Source organism: Meriones unguiculatus, chromosome 5 (genome assembly GCF_030254825.1).
Source record: "Meriones unguiculatus strain TT.TT164.6M chromosome 5, Bangor_MerUng_6.1, whole genome shotgun sequence".
NCBI lineage: Eukaryota > Metazoa > Chordata > Mammalia > Rodentia > Muridae > Meriones > Meriones unguiculatus.
The window spans coordinates 2325804-2352735 of record NC_083353.1 but is presented as its reverse complement, the minus strand read 5'-3'; the positions used below and the strand labels follow the sequence as shown (position 1 = coordinate 2352735).

The following is a 26932-nucleotide window of genomic DNA, read 5'->3' as shown; positions in this document are numbered from 1 at the left end:
TAAAAAAGTAGCTGCATATGATAGTTCAGCTTGTAATCCCAGAAACTGGGAAGAAAGGTAGGGGGTTTGTGGCAGGTTCAAGGCCTGGTCTACACAGTGAACACTGGGCCAGCCAGAGCTACATAGCATAACTCTGTCTCAAAAAACAAAAAAAAAAAAAAAAAAAAACGTTTGATTAAAAATTAAACACTTTGCCGTGTGTGACGGTGCATGCCTTTAATTACAGCACTTGAAAGGTATGGGCAGGGAGAGCCCTGAGAGTTCAAAGGCAGCCTGATCCACATAGTCAGATCCAGGACAGAAATGCACAGGTAGACCCTGTCTCAATAATAATAATAATAAACGCTTGCACTAGAGACATGGCTCAGCATGTGCTGCTCTCCCAGAGGTCCTGAGTTCATCCCAGCGCACAAGTCAGAGCTCATAACCCTCTGTAACTCCAGCGTGGGGGGATATGACACCCTCTTTTGACCTCCACAGATACCTACACTCCCATGTACACATACAAATGCATAATTACAATTTTAAATACGTGGCTAGAGAAATGACTCTCCAGTTACGAGTACTGGTTGTTCTTTCAAATTCAATTCATAGCAGCCACAGGGTAGGTCACAGCCGCCATCTAGAACTCCAGTTCCAAGGCATCTGATGCCATGCCGCTTTCTGTCCTTTGTGGGTGCCAGGCATGTTGCGGTACACAAACACATATGCAGACCCAAACACATATGTAATTTTTGACATTTTTAGATTATTTTATTATTTTATGTGTATGAGTATTTTGTCTGCACGAACATGTGTACCACATGCATGCCTGGCATCTGCCGAAGAGGGTGTTGAATTCCTTGAGACTTGAGTTACAGACAGTTTTAAGCCACCGTGTGCGTGCTGGGAACTGAGCCCAGATCCTCTGCAAGAACAAGTGCTCTCAACTGCCAAGTCATCTCTCCAGGACCACACATAAATAATTTTTAATTAAAAAAAATCTATTTTTAATTCATTGTAAAGACTTCTTATTCTTAATTACATGTGTGTGTGCATGTGTGAGTACAGGTACCCTCAGAGTTTAGATGAGAGAGCATCAGATCCCAGGAGCTGGAGTCACAGGCAGTTGTGTGCCTCCTGATATAGTTGCCAGGAATTGAACTCAGCTAACTCTGCGAGAGCAGTACACACTCCTAACCATGTCATCTTCCCAGCCCCACCCCCCACAAAAACCTTAAAATAAATAAGTAAATAATAAGATTGGGGAAAAAAGCCATTTTAACCACCATTTTCCTTTCTTCTGCAGAGAGTTCTATCCTGGAAGCTGACATTGTCCTTCAGACTCTAGGCAACGATGTTGTCAGCATGGAGGTCTTCTTCAAAGCCTGGCTGCATAACAGTGAAACTGACCGAGAACACATCCACCTTTTTCTTACTCCACAGAGCCTTCCTCCTTCTTCCAGAGCCAAGGATGAGCCAAGTACACAAACCTGAAAGGATAGGTTCTGTAGGCTGAGTGTTCTTGCCTAGGGCTAGAACTCTCTATGACTCCAGTGAGTCTTCCAAATAGACAATTTAAAGCCCAGGGATTGGGTGAGGATTGGGTGACACAGTCTGGTGATGTCATAGGTATAAAGAGAAAAGTTTTAAAGAGTGACTATACCAGCCAGCAAAGGCCAAGTAGTTATGGAGGCAAAGTCCTCAACACCTCAATGATAAGACATCAGCTACACCATATAAGGGTAAAGTGAATTATGCATTTTTCTCAGTGGTAACTCTCTTACTATGGTAGATATTGTTGGTGCTATAATTCAAAAGATTCTTTTGCTTTGATAATATCAACACGACCTGTGGCAAGGAGAATAACAGTAAATAAAAATAGTCTCACTAGAAGCCAGGAACAGTGGCACACACCTGTAATCCCAGCACTCAGGGAGGCAGAGGCAGGTGGATCTCTGTGAGTTCAAGGCCAGCCTGTTCCACATAGCTAAGGCTACACAGAGAATCCCTGTCTCAACAAAAAAAAGAAAAAAGAAAATCTTTTCACTGGAGCTTGAGAGGTGGCTCGGTGGCTAAGAGTACTTACTGCACTTGTGGAGGACCTAGACTCAGTTCCCAGCACTCACGAGGAGCTCACCGTCTCCTGTAGCTCTAGTTCCAGGGAATCTGACACCTTCAGGCACTGCACTCATGTAGTGTACATACATGGAGACAGACAGACAAAAAAACACATCAAATAATAAACTTCTTAAAACTCTCACTAGCTAGGCATGACGTTGAGGAAAACAGCACTCATGAGATAGAGGCAAGAGGAGCAGGACTTCAAGATTGTCTTCAGCTACGGAGCAAGTCAAAGGTCAATCTGGGCTGCAAGAGATCCTATCCAAAAAAAAAAAAAGCCAAAAGTCTTATAGAGCAAAGTGCCACATAATCTATGCACTCCTCATGTCATGCTGCCACTGTGTTCCAAGGCCTTTGAAAGCCCAATACTCAGGGTCCTTCCAAGCATTAAAAATAAGCTATTTCTGGGAGGAGACAAGGGAGGGGGCTACATCTGGGATACAAAGTGAATAAATTGTAATAAATAAAACAATAAATTTTTAAAAATAAGCTATTTTAGGAACTTGTTCCTCCCACAGTCCAGAGCACCCCTAGAAGAACCCAAGGGAAAAGAACAGCAGTCAGCTGACTGTCTTACTTCCGCTTTCCCTGCTCTGACCAGCACACTTGCCAAAGCTGCAGGGAAGCAGCAGAGGCACGATTTCCTTCTGTAATACCCAAGGGCCCCCGCATAGTTTACCACTAGCTGCTCCACCAAGGACATATGTTCCTCTTGCACTGAATGACAAGCCACGCCTCTCGCTTTGAGACAACAGCTCAGCCAGCCCAGCAGTAAAGCAAGTGAAAACCATGCCAGGCTCAGAGAACAAACTATGCAGAGCAATAGCGAGACCTCAGGTGGCAGATCCGTTTTACCCTCAAACCAAGCATGCTCTCTTACCCCATTTCCCCTGCCTCCTCCTGACCCCTGCCTGAGCAGTGAAAGTAAACCAGTAGCAGTTGCTGTCAGCCTGAGGTAACTTGTAACCCAGGGTCTTCTCTAACTCTCCTTTAATTGTAGTATGTCTGAAATGCGATCTCCAAGAGCGATTTCTCAGCCCATCCCTGCTTCCTGGTACAGCCGATGGCACATTGAAAATGGATGACCCCAGAGGAGACATCAGCACACTCTACCAGATGGCTTCCCTGTCATCATCTCCGTACAAGCTACAAGTCATCAAGTATGCTTTGAGGAAGCCCCACCATTCTAAGCTGCTCTTGATGACACTGTGACCTGGAAGCACGGAGATTTAGATTATATCTCTGCAGTCAGGCAATAGTCAGTAGCCAGGCAGCAGTCACAAGCTTGCCATAAAAAATGAAAATAAAATAAGGCTGAGCTCCTCAGCAAGCAGAAGCCAACGGAGCAGATATGGAATCTGACTGCAGAGAAAAGCAAGGTTGATGCAATGGTGCTCAGCCATCCAACGGATGTTTATCAAAAACCTGTTAGGATTAGTACAGGGATGAATCTTTCAAGGAGGAGAGGGTATCAAGATCCAACTCCAACGCTACTGCTGCTCTAGGTATCAGGATTGCTGCCTCAGGGGATCCAGCAGAATGATGATGGGAGGGCCTGACTTTGCTGCTTTCTATTCTTACTGTGGGGCCCCATGCGAAGACTGACTGTTAAACTGAGAACTTTCAGTGTGCTGGATTCCATGCTCAATACTGACTGACGACACACTATGTAATTTACACACCCTGAGCCACAGCTTCCACAATAAGGTCGTAGGTCAGAGCTCAGTTTAGATGGGTGTGGTTAGAGGTGCCAGATGCCACTAAGAAGTCTTTCTTTTTCCAGGGCTCTAACTTCCAGTGGGGTCTGTGAGTCCTTGACCTATGGACTCCCCTTCATCCTCAGACCCACAAGCTGCTGGCAGCTGGACTGGGATGAGTTGGAGACAAACCAGCAGCATTTTCATGCCCTGTGTCACTGCTTGCTGGTGAGTGCCCTATCGCCTGGCAAGATTGCTCAAGTAACAGTTAGAGAAAGAGCCACTGGCTCGGCCCTAATCCCAGACTTGCATCAACCTGGGAAGAATGAAACACTGGAAATACTCTGAAATGTATAGCAAATCTAACATCTCCTTTGTTAGATGAGCCCAAAGGAGACATTACACACTCTATCAGATGGTTTAACGGGCATCAGCCTGGAACAGCCCGACCAGCTGATCAAGGACAAAAGAACCTCCCCGCTCCGTACAAATGCCGTCTTATAGATCTGATCTCCTTGTTTTCTGTGTATGTGTTGAGCGTGTTGCACAAATGCTGTGGCACATGTGTAGTGATCAGAGGACAACTCTGGGAGTCATTTCTATCACTCGGGCCATGTGGGTCCTGGAGAGTGAGCTCCGGTTGTCAGGTTTGGCAGCAAACAGCTTTACCAAGCATGCCATTTCACTGGCCCAGGTGCTGTTCTTATTCATTCCATAGCTAGGAAATCCAGAACCTCAGATCATATCTCAAAGTGTCAGGTAAAAGTCAGTTTTAGGGTAGCAGTTACAAGCAGGGATGAAGAAGCAATGTGAGGCTGCTCAGCTTGAATGCACAGTGCGTCCTGAAATCAGCCATAACCCCTTATTTTATAAGCTTTAACGGTAATGATGCTTTAATAATGCTTCCTTCCTGGACTTCTGTGGTAAAAGTGCTTGCCACATAAGCCTGATGAGCTGAGTTCAAGCCTTGGGATCCACCATGGAGAATGGAAATGCTCCTCTGGCCCCTACTCATGTACTTGTGGCACGCTTGTGCCCACATTCATACACACACACATTGTACATACACACACATAGCATAACAATAAATGTTTTAAAGTCCCACAGCTTTTTAACACTACCCTGGTTATCACAGGTCATTTAAAGATCAGTAAGCCCTACACACGTATTCAGTGATGACAGAATGGATAGATCTGTTTCCTCAAGAAACTTAGCCTGCAGTGGAAGAGACAGACAGACAACACATATGTACATACCTACATAGAGATATAGAAATATAGCTAAGATTAAGAGTATCGAGTAAGTCACAGCTAGAAAAATGCAACAGAGAAATATTTGTAGGCATATATAATCAGTTAGAACTCAGTTAGAACTAACGAGAATTGGGTATGGGGAGTCAGAGAGATGAAATATCCAGTACTGCTTGGCTTCTGAATTGAACATCAAGGTGTCAGTCCTTGAAACAGAAGCAAAATACACACACACACACACACACACACACACGCACACGCACAAACACATGCACACAAAACTGATGTGGCTTGGCCAGACGACTCAGCAGACAAAGGTAGGAGAGAACCACCTCCACACAGTTACCCTCTGACCCCACACGTGTGCCGTGGCACACACCCCCACACTCTGCCCAGAGACTGACAATAAATTATTTTTAAAATAGAGAGAAAACTAGCGAGGCTCTGGAGAGGTGACTCTGCAGTTAGTGGAGCTTATTGCGCTTGCAGGGGACCCAGCTTCAGTTCCCAGAGCCCACCTCAGAGGGCTCGCACGCCCCGGGGTCCAGGCCCAGGGGATGTGATGCCTTTTGCTGGGCTCCACTAACACACACATGGCATGCACACACACATACATTCAGGCCCAATGTACACACATAAAGTTTTTAAAGGAAAGGAGAGAAGCCAGATGTGGTGGTACTTGCCGTTAATCCCAGCCCTTGTTAAACAGAGGCAGGTGGATCTCTGTGAGTTCATGACTAGCCTGATCTACATCGTACATGCAAGACTAGCCAGAGCTATAGTGAGACCCTGTCTCAAAAACCTAAGAAAAATTAATGTCTGGCTTAAATCAAAATAAAATAACTGAAAAGAGAACCCAAAGACAAGATATTGAATAAGCACTTGACATAGTGCTGGAGAGATGGCACAGAACATAAGAGCACATGCTCTATTTCCACAGGACTTGAGTTCAGTTCCCAGCACCCACCTGGGCTGCTCACAACCTCCTGCAACTCAAGCTTCAGGGAGACCTAACAACTCTGTTCTGTGCAGGTTACCTGCACTCATATGCACCAACCCACGCACATATAATTAAAAATAAAACAAATCTTTTAAAAATCAAAGGCTTGACCTGAGTGGACATGAGCGACAGTGACTCTCCGTGGACACGAGGGAAAGGACAGCACAGCATTGTGTGTCTTTCACTATCAAAAGCAAACTTCTTTTCCTGTTTCTTTTTGGGTCCACCCACTGGGTTCCTGTTTCTGGTCTGAAGGCCGTCCACCTCCTGTCTTTGCAGAGCAGAGACAACAGATCAATCAGTTCTGCAAGTGCCCAGCAGCTCAGTTTCCTATGTTCTCCACTTCCTCAGAGTCTCTGAGATAGCCCATCAGTTAGCAGGTATTTCTCCCCAATGCCTTCAATCCTTTTTCTTTTCTTTTGGACATGTTGGACCCAGGATCTCACACTTGCTGGCAAACGCCCTTCACCTGTTCTGCATCCCCAGACTTCCTTTTATTTTTTAGTTTTGTTTGGGTACAGGTCTAGGTTACCCAGGGACTTGAACTTAACCTACAGCCCAGACAAGGCATGAATTCAAGACTTTCCTGTCCCAGCCTCCCTGAATTAGCTAGAATTACAGTCCTCAGCCTGCAGATCCTGTTTTCAATGCGATACTTTTTTTTTTTTAAAGACAGTCGCATGTAACCCAGGTTAACCTTATACTTGCTATGTAGCTGAGGATAAGCTTTATGCTTTCTAAGCATGTATTATAGGCAGGTATTGCCATACCTGGTTCAATGATTATAGTACAGAATTTTTTGTTGTTTGTTTTGTTGTTGTTTGTTTTGTTTTTGTGAGACAAGTTCTGGATGTTCTAGAATTCACTATGCAGATAACGCTGGCCTTGAACTCACTGAGATATGTTTGCCTCTACCTGCTGAGTACTGAAATTAAAGGTGTGTACCTTTACACCTAGCTAGTATGTGATATTTTAGACATTAGCATTTTAACACATTTTCATTAAAATTTACAATTCAACACTTTAGGCAGGATTATAGATAGCCTGAGAAAATGAGGTAAAGATATACACATACAAGCTGTTTATCTCAGTGTTATTTACAGTGGTAGAAAACTAGGAACAGCTTAATGTCCGAAATGGATAAATAGGCATTCTAGTTGGCTTTTTGTCAACTTGATACAAGCTAAAGGTATCTGGGAAGAGGGAACCTTAACTGAGAAAATGCTTCCCTAAGATTGGTTTGTAGGCAAAACTGTAGGTAGGGCTTTTTTTATTAATGTTTGATGTGGGAGGGCCCACCCCATTATGGGTAGTGCCTCTCCTGCGCAGATAGTCCTGGGTTTTATTAAAAAAAAAAAAAAAAAAAAAAAAAAAAAAAAAAAAAAAGGCTGAGCAAGCCATAGAGAGCTTCTTCTGTGCGCTCTCTGCTTCAGTTCCTGCCTCCAAGTTCCCGCCTGGAGTTCCTGCCTTGGCACTGACGCCAGGCGGCCAGCTGTCAGGTGGAATAAGCCCCTCCCTGAGGGGCCTTTGAACATGGAGCTCTATGTGCCCCCTCGCGCTGGGCTTCTGTATCTCACAGGGCTAGCATTCACTCTAGGCATTCCTAACTGCTCCTTGTTCATCCTTTACATTCGTTTGTCTGTTTGGGAAGTAGGTTTAGAGACCATAACATGCATGGGAGTTGGAGAGCAGCTTGCAGGAGTCAGTTTTCTCCTTTCACTATGTGGGCCACAGGGAACTTGTTTTCTTGGCCCTGTTCATTCCAGCACTGCATTAAATACTACTCTCCTACTGGGTTGACGGGGTAAATTAGTTTCGAAAGGCTCTTCATCCTGCTTTTTGAATGGCACCTTCCCTGAGTGACACAAATCCTCAATGGCGGTATGATAGAAGAATTTCTCACTTTAAGTCATTCATTCAACAAGGAATATGTTTATACTTACTATGTGACAAGACCTACTATTTAGCTTGAACCTCCCTAACCCTCTTTTCACTAGTTTCCCAAACCTTTTTAAATATATTTTTATTCTTATTAGTGTGCATGTGTGTATATCTATGTGAGTGCATGCCACAGAGGCCGGAACTGGCGCTCCTGGCAGTTGTGACCTGTCCGACCTGAGTACTGGAACCACACCAGGGTTCTCTGAAGAGCATAAAGAGTTCTTAATTGCTGATCTACCTCCCCAGCCCTGAGTCTGCTAAACTTTTCCTCCATCTTTGGTTTTGTATTTTTACACTTTATTTATTCTTTTCAAATCTGGGAACTACTGAGTTCCCAGTGCAACTCTCTGCGCTCTTTCCTTCCCACACTGATGTGTCTTCTGCAGCCAACTTCTGTCTTTCTGTTAATAGCAACCCCACCATTGTCTAAGTCACCCAGGCTGGAAACCTCAGCCACTTCCAGCCACGGTGTCCTTTACACTTGAGTCACCCACGGCCACATCAGTTTTCATCTCCTAAATTGGAGCTGTTCTCATTTCCTGTTCCCACTGCTTTGCTCACACACAAACTTATTCATAAACTCCTAATTTCCCTTTCCCAACCTCTCCAGCCCCATTTTACCTGCACATTGACACTACATTACTTTTTCTTTTCTTTCTGTCTCTCTTTCATTTTTTTTTTTTTTAATTTTGAAACAGTCTCATTGTATAATTCTGGCTGGCTTGGAGCTCACTATGTAGACCAGGTTGGCCTTGAAATCACATAGATCTGCCTACCTTTGCTTGCAAAATTCTGGGATCAAAGGCATGCACCACCATGCCAATATTACCTTCTTGAAGCAGTCCTCTGACAACCACATTTTCTCATTGCCTGCACCCACTCATTTAATGAACCTCACTTGTCCTCCTCGCCCACCACCTTCTCCCCCCTGTATCCTCACTGTGCTAGCCGAGCCATTTCTCACTTGTGCTTTAATACTGCAGTCATTTCTCCACTGGTCTGGACACTTACACGTTTCCACTTCTCAGTCTGGTTTAGAGCAATACCCATAACCCAACCCTGAAACATGACAGTGAGGCTGCTATCTTCAACTTCAAAATATTTTGTGTCTTCAGCTGGTGTTGTAGCTCAGTGATAGAGGACTTACCTGGTGTGCATGAAGCCCTAGATTTGATCTCAAAACCACACACACACACACACACACACACCACAAGTCTTATTATTCTTTATAACATAAATCATATTTCTTAGTCTAGTATTTAAGATCCAGTTTTATCTCCCATTATTCTCTTCACATCCATATAATTACAACCAAATAAATAAAGAACATTAAATTTCCCTACATTTGGTCTTCCTCTATTCATGCTGTACCTTCTCTTATCTCCGTGTGTTCAAATCCTTCCCTAACCTGAAAGACTTAGCTCCAATGGTGCTTCCTTAGAGAGACCTTTCCAGTTGCTTTTTTCATTAGATCTTATGTATTGTATTCCTTCTTAGAGAAAGGCATATTTAAGTAGTTTTTTAGGTATATTTCCTGTTATTTAACTTAAAGACTGAGATGTAAATTTGATTTACTCTAAAATCCAAAATGATAAACTTGACTTTTCCTGGTATTTCTATCACTTCCCCACTTTACCAACCAAGTCCTCAGCTTTAGTCAAATTTTGGCTAAGAAATTTCCCCTTTTGTTACCTTTATTTTTTAAAAGATTTATGTATGAGTGTGTCTAGAGGAGTGTGTGAGGTGAGAGTGGGGGCACAAAAGGGAGTGTTGGTGTCCTCTCTCCCTCTCTGCCTCTTCCTCTGAGGCAGGCTCTCTCCCTGAACCGGGAGTTTGTGAATTCTAGACTCAGCTAGAAGCCAGCAAGCCTCAGTCATACCCTGCCTCTGCCTCACTCGAAGCTAGGGTCATAGGCCCTCATGGGGACACTGGAGTTGTTCTGTGGGTGCTGGGGTCCAAACTCCAGTCCCCTGGTGACGCAGCAGACATGTTTTAATTACTGAGCCTGCTCCTTTGCACCTACTCCTTCTAGCTTTGAGGGGCTCAGGGGAATTTTCTAAAATACTCTGGTGAAAATACCTATTGCTCAAGAGAAGCCTGCCCTTTGGAACTGCCCTCAGTCTGCTCTTTTACTGTGAACGTATGCATGCTCATGTCTCTAATTATGGCATATATATGCATTCATAACCCTAGCAAACAGTGGCCCATGTGTTTCAAGCCCTACACAGGCCACATATTAAAAAAAAACATTATCCAATGACCCAAAAGTAATTTTTAATTAATTATTTTGTGTTTTCAAAGAATACCAAAGAAGATCTATCTTATAAACACAATGGAATTTCTCAGATCTTTCTCCTTCGCTCAACTATCTGTACCGTGAAGCTGCTGCCCCGAGGCCTCTTACACACATGTGTGCACACACACACTCAAAATTCTCACCACATCCTCTGGGCCCTGTCCTTGGTCTTCTTCCTCCCACTCAGCCACATAGTCTAAACCGGCTGAGCTTCTCTGGCATGATTCACGTCATTACCAGATCTTGTGTAAAATATTCAAGGCTGGTGCTAGCAAGGCTTCTGTGCTCAGCAGAGCAGAGAGAAAGGAAGAAGAGAGAGTCACATTTGAAACACACTACAACTCTTGTCTCTGTCGCATCTAACAGCGACTATAAAATGTGCATTGCCAGTTTTTGGGTGAGCAGAATTGTATGTGAAAAGCAGCTGTCATGTATCTGGCACGTGGTTGCAGAGTTCCTGGTTAGTGCTTTTACAATTTCCACTTCTTTTTTCCTGTTTTCTCTTCTTTTTTAGTTTGTTTGAGACTCTGAGCCTCTGCATGGCTTTCCTGGAACTTACTATGTTTACCAGAGTACCCTCAAGTTCATACTGACATGCCTGCCTCTGCCGCCCGAGGGCTGGCGTTAAAGGCACGTGCCACTAGGCCTGACTCTTTTTTCTTTTACCATCCACTACATTTGTTTGTTTGTTTGTATACTTGTGTGTCTGTGTGTGAAAGAGAGCACTTATGCATGTGAGCCTGTAGGACTTGGTTCAAGCCTAATGGCCTGAGTTTGATACCTGGGACCTCCATGGTGGAGAAAATCTACCCTTGCAATCTGTCCTCTGACCTATACACACACACACACACACACACACACACACACACTCACTCACACAAACAGATAAATGTAATTTTAAGCATTTAAGATTCAGGTGGATTTGGTTTATTATTTCTTTTGTCTTCCAACATGTAGGCCTGACTTGGCTTTTTTGTACCTCCAATATCTAATGAGAGCCTCACCTTTGTATAAATATATTAGAGAGATTACAGATGGTAGAGAGAGTCCACCCTTCCCTGAACCAGGCAGCTAGAGTCCCCTGCTACTGTGCTGAGTCACACTGCACCTCAGTCTGCTAAAGCTTAATCTATCTTCCAGAGCTTTCAGCTACAAGCCTGCTGCACTGTGTTTTCCCTCCACCCTAGAAGGCCTCAACTCTAATCATTTCCACCCAAGTCTACTGAGACACTCTTAGCTTTCTCAAGTGTTTCTACCTCCTAACCCACGTATAACTCTAGAATGTCACAAATGCTGTGAGTGGAAAACTGCCTTGAGTCACACTCCGCCCTACCACCAGGTCGCCCTACCACCAGGTCACCCTACCACCAGGTCTCCTCCGGAAAATCTGCTAGTTGCTGTCCCCTTGCAAATGTGTCTTAGCAGATGGAAATCCTAGGTTCTGAGCTCCAGTTGCTACCACCATCCAACTCAAATTCAACGTAAGCCCTCAGAGTGAGTGAGGCTATCATCATTCCCGCCTCTGTCTAGATTCTTCCCTCTCTAGGGACTATTATTCTACCATTAAATCTATATTTCTTAGTCTAGTATTCAAGGTCCAGCTTTATCTCCCCTTATTCCCTTCACATAACACATATTCCAACCAAATAAATGAAGAGAATTTAGCTTCCCCCCTTTTATCCCCTTCTGTTCATACTGTCTGTTCTCTAATCTCCAGTGTTCAAATCCTCAACAATACCTCACTATATTGGTCTGTACATGCTATGAGGCTTTTCTGACTGTCCTGGGAAGGAGAAGCAGCCTACACTTATCTCCAATGCAGAAGCAGCTCTTAGCACATGCTCTCATATTCCCCCTTTGCCATCTGACTACATGCAGAGCAGTTTTTCATTTGCCCCAGCCAGGTAGTTGACCCATGTTTTCACTTCCAGGTTCATGGGCTTCCCCACAAGTCAAAGTGTAGGTCAGTTTGTTCACTGGTTCCTCTCTTTCACCTCTTCATTTGGAGCAGCTCTTCTGGACAAAATATATGCTGCAATAATCAAGTCTTTGCCATTGAGCTGACTCACTGGGCTCCTCAGCCCAATGTTGTGCAACTTTTCCAGCTGCATTTTGCACATGCCTTAGAGCCTTAGTCAACTGCACTCAGAAGTCCACTTTCCATTCTGGGGTTTTTATTTGTTTCGTTTCTGAAAATGCTTCCATTTCTGTCTTTTTCAAAGATTGTTTGTTTTATTTGGGTATCGTACGTTCATCAAAAAAGCAAAAAAGCTTTACCCAGTCTCTCTGAAAGATAGATATTCTCCAATGTTGTGTGATACTATTTTGGGGAGACAAGAACAAACATCTATTCATCCTAAATAAGAAATTGATATCAGACCAAGGTATAGCTACCACCAATGTCCAACTTGGTGAACCAGTGAGTTTTATTGAAATTACTTACAAGAGTATGGGCAGGTGTTTATTTGCAGGAACTGAAATGACTCAAAAGCCTACCCAGCATAGGTGACAAGCTGAAAGCCTGGAGCACAGTGCACAGCCTGCACACAGCTTAACAAGTTGGCGAGTGTTCTCTCCGGGTAACTGAGTCTGTGCCCCTTCCAGGCAGCTTGCTTGTTCTGAGCCTTTCGTAGGCAGCTCTTCTAAGCACTCTTGGCCAAGGCTATCAGATCAGCAGGCCTTACCACTTATATATGCTTGAGGGGAAAGGGCCTTGCGAGTCTGGTTCATTTCAGGGACTTCCTGAAGGCTCTGAGTTTTTTACTTATTGAGCTTAATGAGCGTCCTTGAAGGATGGAGTGTTTCATCTCCTTGAGAACATCCTGTTGTCTCATCTCATTTCTGACATCCTGTGTCTTCAGGAACTTCCCTCCAAGATGGAAGGTTTTACTCTTAGAGAAAATCACTATACAACATCCACAATATGGTAAATTTCACTTTTAGATTAATCCAGATCATAAGAGTATATGTCCTTAGAGTCAGTCCATTGATGCTTTTATAGACCTATATCTCAAAATTACCAATTACTTTTAATTTGGCAAAATAAAAAGCAACTAATAATTAAATACGTCTTAATTTTTAGAAAAAAGAATACGGAGGTCTCACTGCATAACCCTGGTTAGTCCGGAACTCATTATGTAGACCAAGCTGACCTTGGATTCACAGAGACCCACCTGCCTCTTCCTCTTGAATTCTGGGATTAAACATGTATACTATTATGCCAACCTAATTTTAGAAATTTAATTTTATGATGCTGACTTTGTGTCTAACACAGTTCCAAGTACTTTGCAACTATTAGTTTATTTTATTATCATACCCATCCTATAAATAAGGACCATCTCTGTCTTGCAGATGGGAAGAGGAAACTAGGGTGCAGAGAAATGGTAGAGCCAGTACCGACTCCTGAAAGCTTGTTCCAAGTCCCAAATTTTGTGCCACTCTGCTGTCACTTGGAGTTTGTTGTCATATTGATCACAGGTGGTCTCTGAAACATTTTTGTTACTCAGTAATATCCATAAGGAGATGCTCCCAGACTGCATGTCAGAGAAAACCATGGGGATCTCTAGAATTTCTGACTTCTCTAATCCCGACTCCACTAATGCCCTGCTCTTAGCTTTCTCCTTTAGCCAGTCTCCTTAACTCAGTATTTTGTCTTTATGTGCTTTCGCATATTTTCTAAGGTTGAATAACAGTTTCATAAAGTGTGGTAGGGAATAAATACTTTAAAAAGTTAATTTTTCCAAGTCTTTATGAGATGACTCAATCCATCGCCAGGAAAATGTTGCTTCAATTACCGAAGCCTACTGTGTTCGTCTCAGTTCTGCAGCTGGTGACTCACTTTCCACATCCTCGTTTCCCTGACAGTCAGGTCTGCATGAATAGAAAAAGAAATGAAAATACCACCTAGGTCTCAGTTTCCAGCTTCAAATGTCAGCAACTCTAGAGACACATTCCTGAGTGTCCAGTCCATGTCTGCCCTAACTGGCCACAGAAGTGACAGAATTCCAGCCAGGATGTGTCCAGTCTGAGCACACAGGCTATGAGCTGGTTGGGCTGTGAATGGGTGGGGAAACAGAAAGTCCTTGGCTGGACAGGCAAAGAGTCAAGACCAAGATTGTAAACTGAGAATGGGGTGACGGCAGGTCAAGAGGATTTTTAAAAAATGGAACAAGTGTAGAAGCTAGACCCTGAAGGTTGGGAGGGGAGTAAGTATGAAGGCAGAAGGCTAACATGGGGTCACCGGCCTTCTGCGATCCAGCCTCATCTACTTTCCTTGCTTTGTCTTTCACAGCACTTTCCAGTCTCATCCAGACACACTAATACATTACTAACTGTTCTCCAAATATTCTAACTTCTTTCACACCTCTACACATTGTACCCTTACTCTGTCGATCTGACAAAGTTCTATTCACTTTTTTCCAGGTTCTGCTTAAATGCCTTCACTGTGAAGCTTTTTTTGCCCCATCATACCTTGTCCCTACTCATTTTTTTTTTTACCCTTTTCCACCCTTGTGTCTATTGCTACATATTACTTGGCTTTCACAGCACTTATAACAGCATGGGTTTGCCATAGCTCTCTGACGTGATAACTGTCATGTTGCTGTTTTCTTACACCAAATTCAGCATCTAGTTCCATGTGCCATATTGGTAATACCCTGGCATCATCATGGATGCCTCTCACCTGGGATCATACTCAGAATCCTAACCTCCTAAAAGGCCTCTGGTCTTCAGCGCATCTCCAATATTGTATTGTAGATGAGGAATACGATCAGATATATTTGTTTCTGCTCTTGGCAGCAAAGTATGTGTCTTAGTGTTCTGTTGTTGTGAAAAGACACCATGACCACAGCAAGTCTTATAAAAGAAAGCATTTAAACTGAACCGTTGTGGCAGATGCCTTTAATCTCAGCACTCAAGAGGCAGAGGCAGACAGACCTCTATGAGTTGGAGGCCAGCCTGGTCTACAGAGCAAGTTCTAGGACAGCCAGGGCTACACAAAGAAATCCTGTCTTGAGAACCAAAAGGAAAAAAGAAAACATTTAATTGGGACTTGCTTATAATATCAATAGTTTAGTTCATTATCATGTCAGGGAGCATGATAATATGCAGGCAGACATGGTGCTGGAGAGGTAGCTAGGAGTTCTACATCCAGATTGGCAGGCAGCAGGAAGAGAGAGCCACTGGGCCTGGCTTGGCCTTTTGAAACCTCAAAGCCCACCCCTAGTGACACACTTCCTCCTACAAGGCCACACCTCCTAACAGTGCCACTCCCTGATAACTAAGCATTCAAATATATGTGCCTATGGGGGCCATTCTTTTCCAAATCACCACAGTGATTTGAATTAGAATTTTGAGGGAGTTTAGTTGGGGAAGGAGGCTGTTGCCTGCTTGTTTGTTTGTTTTGAAAGAGTTTTACACTGCAGTCTAGGTTGGCCTAGAACTAACCACCTAGATCGGGTTGGTTTTGAACTTGTGGTGGTTTTCCTATGTCAGCCTCCCAAATGCTCTATTTATAGGTCTGAGCCACTACAGCAGGCAACTATGAGGTTATTTTTTTATTTTTGCTGTTTTATATTTGTTTTAGCACTTTGTCAAGATAAGAAAATTCTACCCCTATTTCTAGGTTGTTGTTTGTTTTTATTGTGAAAGGGTATCGAATTCTGTTTAAAAAAATTAAGCCTACTGGATGATTATATAATTTTTATCTTTATCTTATTAGCATATGTGGCAATTTGAACTGATATGGTCCCCATAGACTCATGGGTTTGAATGCTTGGCCCACAGGGAGTGGCACTATTAGGAGCTGTGGCCGAGTTGGAGTAGGTGTGGCCTGTTGAAGGAGGTGTGTCACTGTAGGGACAGGCTTTGAGATCTCATGTGCTCAAGCTATGCCCAGTGTGGAAAACAGTTTCTTTCTGCTGCCTGTGGATCAACATATAGAACTCTCAGCTCCCTCTCCAGCATCATGTCTGCCTGCATGCCACCGTGTTTATGCCATGACAATAATGAGCTAAGCCTGAAACTGTAAGCCAGCCTCAACTAAGTGCTTTCCTTTATAAGAGTTGTCTCAGACTCTTCATAGCAATAGCAACCCTAACTAAGGTGATATAGTATAATCTATTGATTGATTTTTTTTTTTAAATATTAAGCCAATGAGTTGGAGAAATGGCCCAGAAGTTAAAAACACTTGTTTCTCTTATAAAAGACCTATTCAGCAACCCTCACAGTTACTCATACCTTTTGTAACTAGAGTTCCAGGATATGTGATGACCTCTTCTGACCTCCACAGACACCAGGCATGCATGTGATACACAGATATACTTACAAGCAAAACACCCACACACATTAAAAAAATCTTGTCTTCTGCACACTATCTGTTGCAGATTCATATGTGCAGCAACCTGCTATGTCCAGAAAACAGATTCTTTGATGTCGTCTACTGCCTATGGCTTTCACAGTCCTCTGCCCCTCTCCTGCCCCGCGATCCCTGAGCCTTGGGTGGAGGAGCATGATCCCAATACCCACAGTTTCTTATTCTCTGCACCTTGACAAGAGATCTTGTGGGTTTGAGTTAATCACTATTGCCAAAAAGAAGCTTCTCTAGTGAGGGCTGAGAGATGCTCTAATCTATGGGTGTAAGGATAAGTCATCAGGAGTTGGTGTAACGCTATGTCCACATGGCCGAGTAATAGATGTAGGTTCTCCCCTAGGGTCTATGACCTGTCTGAGCCACAGATGCTGGGCCCCAGTAATGCTGTCAGGAATGGGTTTCAACTTGTGAAGCTGGCATTAAATTCTATGAGAAACTTGTTATTTTCATAGCATTTGTGCCACTTTTGCACCAGTGGGCATATCTTGCCAGACTCGACATTGTTGTAGCCTAACATCACAGCTGGGGAAGGTTGGTGACTCCTTTTCTTCTAGAAATCAACACTCAAACAGGAGCCGGAAAGTTCAACTTCCTTCCTCCTCAAATTCTCCAGACATTCCTAGAAAACTGAAGATCAATGAGCAATGAATGTAGCCACCTAATAAGAACATCTATTTCCCTGCCAGAGCTTTGTGGCAGCTTCTTTATTTTATCAAGCCCATTAGTTTTAAAGCATTCTATACAATTCTTTCAGCAACCAAAAAAAAAAAAAAAAAAATCCAAGGAGAGAGAGAGGACAAAAAAAAAATCTCCCAGTCCTCTGACAGTCCCAACATTAGCAGAGATTCTGAGATTGCAGTCCTTGCTAAATGCCAGCTGACTAACAGAAACTTAGCTCTAAATCAGTCAGCTGGGAGTCTAGTGTTCAAAGGTGTTCTGTGTGCAACACTCAGAAGTGCTCATCAAGTTCACGCTGTAACATGTATGACTCTTCCTTAATGATGAGACCCAAGGAGCATCACGTGAGCCCATAGCTCATTGCCCCAGTGGCAAACTGTCTTATGCTTAGTCAAGTCTTAGCCAAGTGGTTGACATTATCAGCTTGCTTAGGACTGAGAGATATGGGGACTCGGGACAGTCATTCCTAAAAATAGACCACTCCCATGAGTGGGTCATGTGAAACTTAGACAAACATCCTTCACAGGCTTCCCCCTTACTCTATTATACGTGCCAAGAGGACACAGTATGTCCAGTGAACGTCTGCGCACCTCGTGCTTGGAACAGTAGGTCACTCACTATGAAAGACTGTGTGTATAAATGCACTGCCTGCATGTGCGTCTGCGCACCTCGTGCTTGGAACAGTAGGTCACTCACTATGAAAGACTGTGTGTATAAATGCACTGCCTGCATGTGCGTCTGCGCACCTCGTGCTTGGAACAGTAGGTCACTCACTATGAAAGACTGTGTGTATAAATGCACTGCCTGCATGTGCGTCTGCGCACCTCATGCTTGGAACAGTAGGTCACTCACTATGAAAGATTGTGTGTATAAATGCACTGCCTGCATGTGCGTCTGCGCACCTCGTGCTTGGAACAGTAGGTCACTCACTATGAAAGATTGTGTGTATAAATGCACTGCCTGCATGTGCGTCTGCGCACCTCGTGCATGCCCACCGCCCGTGGAAGTCAGGAGATGGCGTCAAATCCCCAAACCGAAGTTACAGATGTGGTGAGCCACCACGTGGGTGCCAGGAATCGAACCCAAGTATTCAATTCTGCAAGTGCTCTTAACTGCTGAGCCATCTCTCCAGTTCCCCACTCAGTAACTTTTTACAAACTTATAAACAAATGCCTGAACTGGTACAGAATAGAAGACTGAACAACAATGATGACTGAAATCCTGACCCAAGCAGAAGTTACTTTGGCCAATGGAAGTTAAGCAATTGCCTACTCTTCCTTCAGATTTAGCAAGGCTGTGTCCCCAGGCTAGGCAAATACAGTGACACATACATACACCATAATTTTAATATTATTCACTCCCAGCATGATGGATTTAGTAAGCCTCAGGTAGACTTTGCATCACATTTTTTTTAATCTGTTCTTCAGAAAAACCTCTAGGTACAAGCAAAATAATAACCGAGTGTGAACTCCTAAAGGCCTCCATGTGCTTTTCACACAATGTCTGTGGCTGAGGAAGCATTCCACTGTTGTGAATTATTATTAGATTCACTATTGCGATTATGATTATAGTTATAGTTAACTTTCCGATGACTAGATCATCTATCTCCACCCATGCTTTTATTGAGGAAGCATCAAAATTATCAGCCCACTACTGTCAACCGCACGAATAGTCAGAGCTTTTTTCCTTGGAGACATGTACAGGTTCCCTACCCCTTGCCAGCAACCGCCAGACTCCATGTGCTGAGTTAAGATGGCAGGGCTTTTCCTCCTCTCTCCTACTGCAGTACATTTCCCTGGGTGTAAATCCAAAGCCACCTGCAGCAGGTGTTACTCCCCTTGTCTCCCACTCAGTACTGTTGGTCCACGTTCCCCTTGTCTCTCTTCCATAAAATGCTGACCGTCTCCTTTCCCGCTCTCTTCCACATTTCTCTTACATTAGGATGGTAGAACTAGTAGGAGGTCTGTGTAACAGAAGAACTGTTATATTTGTGCCAGATGTGGTTAATGGTCTTGGCCAGCAAGAGGACACACACACAAATACACTTCATACATACAACATCCATAAGACTGACATTTTCCAAACCCCACACAGTCTGAGATGAACCCACTTCAAGTTCAAGAGCATTTCTTAGTTTGCGTATCACTCAAAATTTCTTGTGTATTCTCTCTGTCATATCCTAGAACAGGGAAGAAGAGCATATACTTGTGCTAGTAGAAGCTCTTCCAAAGGGCCAAAGCGAAATGGCTCTTTTCTCCTTGACACCCCAAAGAAAGGTTGAAATCTTCAGTTGGAGTAATCCTCAAAACAAACCAAAGACTGAAGATGTATGTCCTTGTTGCAGAAAAGAGACTGGCTGCTGTTGGCCAGGGGGGAACCCCTGATCCCCAGGTTCAACCAGAATGCCCCTGCCTGCAGCTTCTATGTGATCACACCATCTCCCTCCCTCACACTGCTGGTGAAGTTGGTGGCCACGAGGGAACTGATGCTGCCTGTCTTCTTCCCCCCGCTGGCTGAGGACCCACCCAGGGACAGCCTAAAGATCATAGAGGCAAGTGGGCCCATGTGTCTTAGGTTCTGTTGCTGTGAAGAGATATGACCATGGCTTTTCTTACAAAAGAAAGCATTTAGCTGAGGGCTCACTTACAGTTTCAGAGGCTTAGTCCACTGTCAGTGTGGCAGGGACATGGCCGCACATGTGGAGATGGGGCAGTAGCTGAGAGCTACATCCTGATCTTCAGGCAGCAAGCTGAGAGACACTGGACCTGATGTGGGCTTTTGAAACTTCAAAACCCACGCCCAGTGACACTCCTCCACAAGGGCATACCTCCTAATCTTTCCAAAGTATTCACCAGCTGGACACTAAGTATGCAAAAGAGGTTGTGGTGGTGAATCTCATTTAAACCACTATACCATGAGAAAAAAAGAACGGCGCTTGAGAAAGTGGTGAGGGATAAAAAATGGGCCAGTGAACAGCCGAGGTGTGTTGTGGCCATCAGAGATAGAAGCAAAAATAGAAAATGAGGTGGGAGGTCTGACTAAGGCAGCAGCGCGAAAACCAAGCGAGAAGCAAGGCTGGTTTGAGGGAAGTAAGGTTTGTGAAGGAAGAGCTGAAAGACAAATAGGTCTTGTCATAGGTGAACAACTGGGAATTAGTGCCAGCCATCTTAGAGAAGAACGTGCATAAGTATTTGCACGTTCACACATTCATATACCCCTGAAAACCAATTTTAATGAATGTCAACAAGTAACTAGCTGTGAAGAAAAAAAGGCCACGTGTCCTGAAGGAAAAGCTGACAGCAGGCAGGGAGGAGGTCCACACAGGCAGACCAGGTCCAGGTCCAGATGGTTACATTTGATTTGTTTAGTTTGGTCTGAAGCTCTTTGCAACAGCCTGCTATCATGACCCGCTCCTCACCTGCACTTCTACCTTGGAACAGAGACCATGAGGTTGCACAGAAGAGATGAGTACCGTAGGGAGAAAGGGGTCAGAGGAGGCAATGAGAGGCAGAGGAACAAAGAAATGATGGACAATAAGGGAGATGGCCAATGGGAAGATGTGGGTGGATTTTCGTGTCCATTATGGTGTTCTAGTATGTGTGCCAAACCTCTAGACATATGGCAGCATGCGTGTGGCTCCACCTGAGCACCTCTGTGTGACCCTATGCCCCTGTAATGTTATGTGCATGCCTATGCTCTGGGCCTCTGCTGGGGAAAAGAAAAGGAGTAGAAACTCAGATGCAGAGAAGCCAGCAGGCCTTGGGGGCAGAACACCCCCTCCCTCCTTGTTCTCCCACCCCTCCTTCTCTCTGTCTAGATTCTGACTTTCCTCCCCTGCCCCACCCCTCAGGTTGGGGTGGGAGGGGAGGCTCTGGACTGGGAGAAGGGGAGCCACCTTCAACTGCTGGCTGGCCGAGGAGCAGAAAGGACAGAGCCTGGGATTGTGCTTGCTGCTTGGAAGCCATGGCAATGCAAAGAGGCGGGCAGGAGTGCCATGGCTTCCTCGGTGGGTCTCACTTCAGGGCCAGCGGTTCCTGGCACAGGATGTTGTGGCCGGAAAACCTAACTACTCAGGAATGCTGTGCTCCAATGTCCTCCGTTTATGTTCGCTCACCTGGGGCTGGGTACTCCCTGTACTTGTCTTGAGGACAGGAGCACCCCTACCCCACCCTGTAACCTGAGACACACCTTCCCTAACCCCTCCACAGGGAACCCCTTGTGGAGTTCTGGTTTCTCCCAGAACCCAGTGACACTTCCTGGAACTCGCATTAGGGGCTTCAGAGTCTCTCACCACCAGAGGTTCCACCTACTTCTGTCCCCTCACCGACACAAGCCCACTCTCCTGGGCCAGAGCACCAGTGGGACTCATCTGTCTCAGCATCCTCACCCTCCTCCAGTCTCTTACACACTCGACCTTGAGTTCCCTGAATAAGTTGCCTCCTCTGCTCCCCAGAGTACACTGGACAGCCTGGAGCTGGGGCCCACCTACAACCCACTGCAATTTGGGAGCCACCTGTATTCACATCTGACCAGCACCTACGCCAAGCCTCAGGGACGGCCCTACGCAAGCTGGGAGAGCCGCAGCCTTAGAAAGGTACAGCTCTCTGTCCCCACCTTCCCTGTAGCCTCCCATCCTCTTTGTGCCCTGACTCCAAGGGAGCCCTTCACATCCACCCCCCAACAGCAGAGGACCCAAGAGAGCAGCTCACTCCCCACTCCACCACAGGTAGAGGGAAAAACCAAGCTGAGAGCGGAAAAAGAACCTGCTGAGGCAGTCACATGAAGTGTGGCCGTTTGGTTAGTCGGTTTTGCTTTTGGTTCTGGTTTTGTTTTCCTCAGGCAGGTCTCGTGATGTCGCGGTGTAGCCCAGACTGAGCTCGTTCTCTGCCTGCCAGAGCCTCCTGAGCGTGTGGGGGGTGCGGGGGGTGGTGGTGGAGGAACATGGCTCATGCCATCATATCCTGAGGCTTAGGTATTCTAATTGTGGTGGTTATAGCTCTTAGTCATCTACCACCCTGCTGTCTTATTAAGCAAACCGGCCTGCACTGGAACTACAACCACAGCCTGCTCCTTGAAAGAAAGGGCTGACAGGGAGGCGGGACAAGAACCGCCTAAGGAAAGGGAGAGGACTGATGCTTGCCAGGCTTTCTAGTAAGAACCTTGGATGCTCTCATTCACTCACTCTTCACAGCACCAGCAAGGGAAGCATCGCATTGAGTACAGATAAGGAGACAGAGGCCAACCTGGGCTAGTAACTTCAGAATGGGGTTCTGAAGAAAAAACTCGAAACCAAAAGCCAGACATGGTGGCTCACACTTATAATTTAGAACTCAGAAAGCTGAAGCAGGAGGGTTGCTATAAACATGGCCATCCTAGGCTACAGTGAGATCTGTCAAAAAAAAAAGGCAAGAGAGATCAGAAGGGAAAGTGAAGATGAAGCGCCTCTGTGCCTGGTCTATCACATTAAGGGTTCCTTTGCTTGATGTTCCTTTTCTCCATTTCTCTGTAACTGAGCACATTTTCACCTCAGCTAAAATTGCAGCAGGATGTTTCTAAGCTCCAAAAGTAGAAGCGATGACCACATGCATAGGAGCAGAGCCCACGAGGGCACGGTAGGCAAGCTGACAGAGATGACGCTAGAGAGGATCCCAGGGGATTGTCACTGCCCTAGGCCTTCAGGTGTCACTCCAGAAATGAAGACTAGGAAGGAACTGGGACCAGAGTCTGGCAGGGACAGGGACAGGAACTCAGAAGCTGTCTGGTCTTCATAGAAGACTGGTTGTTCTTTGCAGGCCGGGCAGCCGCAGACCAACAAAGTTCGAGCCACAATTGTCCCCCTGCCAGTGACTTCAGCCCCAGGTAGAGCTCCCAAGACTTCAGCAGCCAGCAAAGCTTTCTCGGGAAACTTCGTGCCTTCTGATTCAGAGGAGGAGTTCCCTTCTCACACCTAAGTCCCCAGCGCCAGAGCAAGGCCATATCACACCTACACTGGCACTCACAGGATGGCTGCCTGAGGGCTCTCAGCCTGCACCTGAGAGTGAGCTCAGGCTAAGAAACAGCCTCTCCTTCCTCAGTTCCCACAACTGCTGCTGCCCAACTCAGAGCACACCCAGGCCTGTCTTTTGTCTAGCAGGGACTCTCTTCTGGATCATTTGATAGTGTTGACACAAATAACTAAACGCCCAGTAAGCCTCTACCATTGTTGGGAGCATTCCTAGGCCAGAATTTCTTCTACTGCAGCTCTGTGTGAGAAGGTAGGTGAGGCCAGGTCACCCCTGGAAAACTGCAACTCAAAGATAAGGATGAGCTTTCACAGCTCAGAAAAATCAAGACATTAGAACTTGAACCCTGGTCTAGAAAGGGACCTTGCCCAGACCACCCACAGTAGTTTCCTTCAGCTTCAGACACAGGAGCACTGGGCAAACCTCTGTGGATGTTGAGGGGACAGGGTGTTGTTGTGTAGCCCAGCAGAGGGAGTGGGTGCTGTGAAAGAAGCCTACTCCCTTCCTCATCCCCTCTCCCCACACCTGCCTACCTTCCTGTCGGCCCCCTTGGAGCGCAGGAAAAATGGCTGCCATGTGTAAGGTGCCTTCCTGCCCTACACGTTAGATCATAGTAGGTGCTTGGGAGGTGTACCCATTTCCTGCAAGCAGCCTTTGGAGGCAGACATAAATTCTCACACTTGGTGGAAAGAAAGCAGAGGAGAGTTAAGCAGATAACAGACAACTGACCCAGAGTCGAGTTAGAGGCCAGCCTTGCGAGCCTGCGGCCACCCAGGCCGGATCTGAGTCAGCACACTGTAGGCTTTCCTCCCTGGACCCTTCCCTCCTTCCATGGTCCCCAACATAGATCTGGTTCTTCTCTTGATCCCTCCACACGCACCCAGAACATGCTGCCGCTGTGTCTATTCACACACAAAGACCTTTTCAACCCAAGCTGGCTTTAATGAGATCTGTTTTATAAATTAAAAAATACACCTGGCAAAGAACAATACAAGAGCAAGGATCCATAGTGGGCTCCCCAAAGCACACCCACTCTGACCAGTGGGCCCACTCCACAGGCCCAGTCGGCCAGCTAGCCGTTCCTCAGCACTGCTGAGCCTCCCCAGAGCCTACCTCTTGGCCTTGTCATCTGTTCTACTTCCTATGACTTACTGGGGTTGGTCATCCCTTGCCTCCTCTGGTCCCCTGCTCTTACCATAGGCCCCTCCCACCCTCTGGTTCCTGTGGTTAAGTTAAAACAGGTTTCTTTGATTTTTGTGCCACCTCCCCATGGAATTCCTGTCAGCAACTGTCTCAGGTGGAGCCCTCTGACTTGACCCCAGTCCTGTCATTGCCTACTCTAGCGAGCCCACAGTCCCAACCCCCTGAGGTCCCACTCTTCTGGACCTGGCTGTAAAGAGCTGTATCTGAGCCGTGGCCTTTGCTGCCACTGCCACCTGTGGCACCAGGGTCTGGAAGGAGCAAGCCCTGTGGCTTGGGAGCAGGGACAGGCTTCGAGCTGGAGCTGCGGGGAGGTGGCACGGCATAGTCATCGGTGGCAGGGTTGTAAGGGAGCTCATAGCCCTCTTCCTTCAGCCGAGCCTGGCACCACCATGCATCCTTAGGCTCCTGAGGCAGATCATAAAGGCCCCGGGGAGGGGCTGGGGCCAGGCCTTCAGGTTCGTCATAGATGGGGTCCTCTTTGGAGTCTGTCAGCTTGGCTTTCAGCAACTGCTCCTGCACATGTCCATACAAGTCCCAGTAGAGAGGTTTCTTTGAATGCACCCCCTCCCCTGTCTGAGCAGGGGTGCTGCCCAAAGGGTCTGAATACACTGAGTCCTGAGAAGGGCCTGGAGGAATTCGCAAGGAGTCTAAAGGCTCAGCGTACAGGGCTGGGCAGCTGCCTGGGGACTCCTGGGAAGTGGGAGCGGAAACTACCTTCCCCTCTGTCTCCCCTTCGTGGGAGTCAGTTCTGAGAATATCTTGTCCCTGTCCAACCTTTCCTTGGGCTTTCTGCTGCTGGATGGCAGCCTCGACTGCCTGAAAGATGTCGTTTCCCTGTGCAGTCTGGAAAGTGAAGGTTCCAGCGCCAGAGGGACAGCGGCGACCCGCTTCAAAAGAGAACATGACCTGAGGGTATGGAGGGAAACAAGTTAGGGCTGTCGTAAGAGATGAGCCACAGGTCAGACCAAGTTAGCGTATCTGCGGAGACGGGACCACTTTCGAATGGAACTGCTCACCTACAGCTACCCGACCCCGTAGCCCTCCCTGACAAGCCCCTGCACCTTGTCCCGGCCATAGCGTCGCAACAGAGTGTAGGGCCAGAAAAGGAGCGGCTCCAGGATCTGACTCTGGGCCCCCAATGTCAGCAGGGTCAGCTTCTCAGCCTCCACCCTCAGTATATAGGAGCCTTGCAAGCCGCAGCGTTCCGAAGCCTCAGTCTTCTGCGTGGTTACCCAGAACTGGGATCCTGGTAGGAACACAAAGAAAGGGGAAGGTTAAGTTAGGGGGCTCGGTAGAATCCAAGCACCAACTCCCAAGAGCACCCCTTCACCTCACTCCATGCCTGCCAGACATCTACCTTCCCAGGTGGGGCTGTAGAGCGAATTCTCCAGCATCTCCAGGGCAGAAAACTTAGGTGGGTTCTCTGTCTGGGCCAATGCCCAGCCGCCTTTCTGCAGAAAATAAAAAAGAGCCCAGGGGAGCTCATAAATAATTCCCTTGGGTCCAGGCAAGTTGCAGACAGTCCACTGCCGCCGTAATAGCCCGATGCTCTCAGCGACCCCTAGGCCCAAGGCCGCTCAGCCCCAGCCCCTCACCGGAAAGGCGTTTCTGCATAAAGTCTGCACCCAGGCGGCGCTGGACAGGGCGTCCGCCGCCAGCAGGTGCGAGCGCTGCGCGGTGTCCAGGCGGAAGGCAGCGGCGCCCGGCTCGGGGGGACTCTCCACGGACACGGGGACCACGCTCACACACTCAGCCAGGCGAATCATCTTGCAGTCCAGACGGCGGGAGCCGCCCCGACCGCCTCCCGAGCTCGACCCCTTGTGATCGAAGAACTCCAGCCTCGCTACGCCGTGGGGACTGGCTGGGTAAAGCACAGCCCAGGTTTTTCTCCACCTCTGGAAAAGAACGAGAGGCGCGGAGTGCGCGGGAGAGCGCGGCAGCACGCGCCCCCACGAGGAAGGAGCGACCCACGCAGGCCGCTGAGTCTGGGACTTCCCGGGCAGGGACGCTTTCCCAGAAACCATGTCACCCCACCTCCGCACCGAGGGGGGCACGGCCCGGGACTTGCAGGGAACGTTCTGGGGCTCTACAGCGGCCCGCGCAGCGCCGGGACCTGCTTCCGGCCCGGTCTCCCTCTCTCGGGACCCCGACGCCCACTCCCAGTCCAGAGGGGTTTCGCTCGCCCCGCGCCACACACAGACCCTCACACACACCCTACCTTGGTCCCGAAGCGCTGACTCTGCAGAAAGAGCGGACCCTCCATCACAGCCCCGTCCATGGCCCCAAGCGGCTCCTTCCGCGCTTCCTGGCACTGAGGGCAGGGGGCGGGGCGGGGCGGGGCTGCAGGGTGCCGGAGGCGTGCCTGCCCCTCCCGGGCCCCCGCCGCGGCCGA

General features: G+C 46.8%; 2 protein-coding genes across 2 annotated transcripts in view; one reads left to right on the top strand and one right to left on the bottom strand.

Moving 5' to 3' along the window:
- Window positions 1-24263, top strand: part of M1ap (meiosis 1 associated protein) — a 58536-nt gene extending 34273 nt beyond the window's left edge. Inside the window, exons 4-9 of the mRNA XM_060383501.1 lie at window positions 1289-1462; window positions 3104-3263; window positions 3887-4028; window positions 19680-19886; window positions 21789-21929; window positions 23128-24263. Of these exons, the coding sequence (XP_060239484.1) occupies window positions 1289-1462; window positions 3104-3263; window positions 3887-4028; window positions 19680-19886; window positions 21789-21929; window positions 23128-23286 (983 nt within the window). The 3' untranslated portion in view covers window positions 23287-24263. The remainder of the gene's footprint in view (window positions 1-1288; window positions 1463-3103; window positions 3264-3886; window positions 4029-19679; window positions 19887-21788; window positions 21930-23127) is intronic.
- Dok1 (docking protein 1) lies at window positions 24259-26911 on the bottom strand. The gene is made up of 5 exons (XM_021627852.2): window positions 26759-26911; window positions 26136-26435; window positions 25898-25991; window positions 25602-25786; window positions 24259-25446 (listed from the first exon to the last, which is right to left on the bottom strand). The coding sequence occupies exons 1-5, from the start codon at window positions 26816-26818 to the stop codon at window positions 24631-24633; spliced, it is 1455 nt and encodes a 484-aa protein (XP_021483527.1). The 5' UTR covers window positions 26819-26911; the 3' UTR covers window positions 24259-24630.
- Window positions 26912-26932: the final 21 nt, after the last annotated feature.

Coding starts and splice junctions, on each gene's coding strand:
- Dok1 (XM_021627852.2), bottom strand. CDS start 26,818: ATGGACGGGGCTGTGATGGAGGGTCCGCTCTTTCTGCAGAGTCAGCGC. Junction 26,436..26,758: donor GTCAGCGCTTCGGGACCAAG/GTAGGGTGTGTG, acceptor GTTCTTTTCCAG/AGGTGGAGAAAAACCTGGGC. Junction 25,447..25,601: donor GACGCTATGGCCGGGACAAG/GTGCAGGGGCTT, acceptor CCATACCCTCAG/GTCATGTTCTCTTTTGAAGC.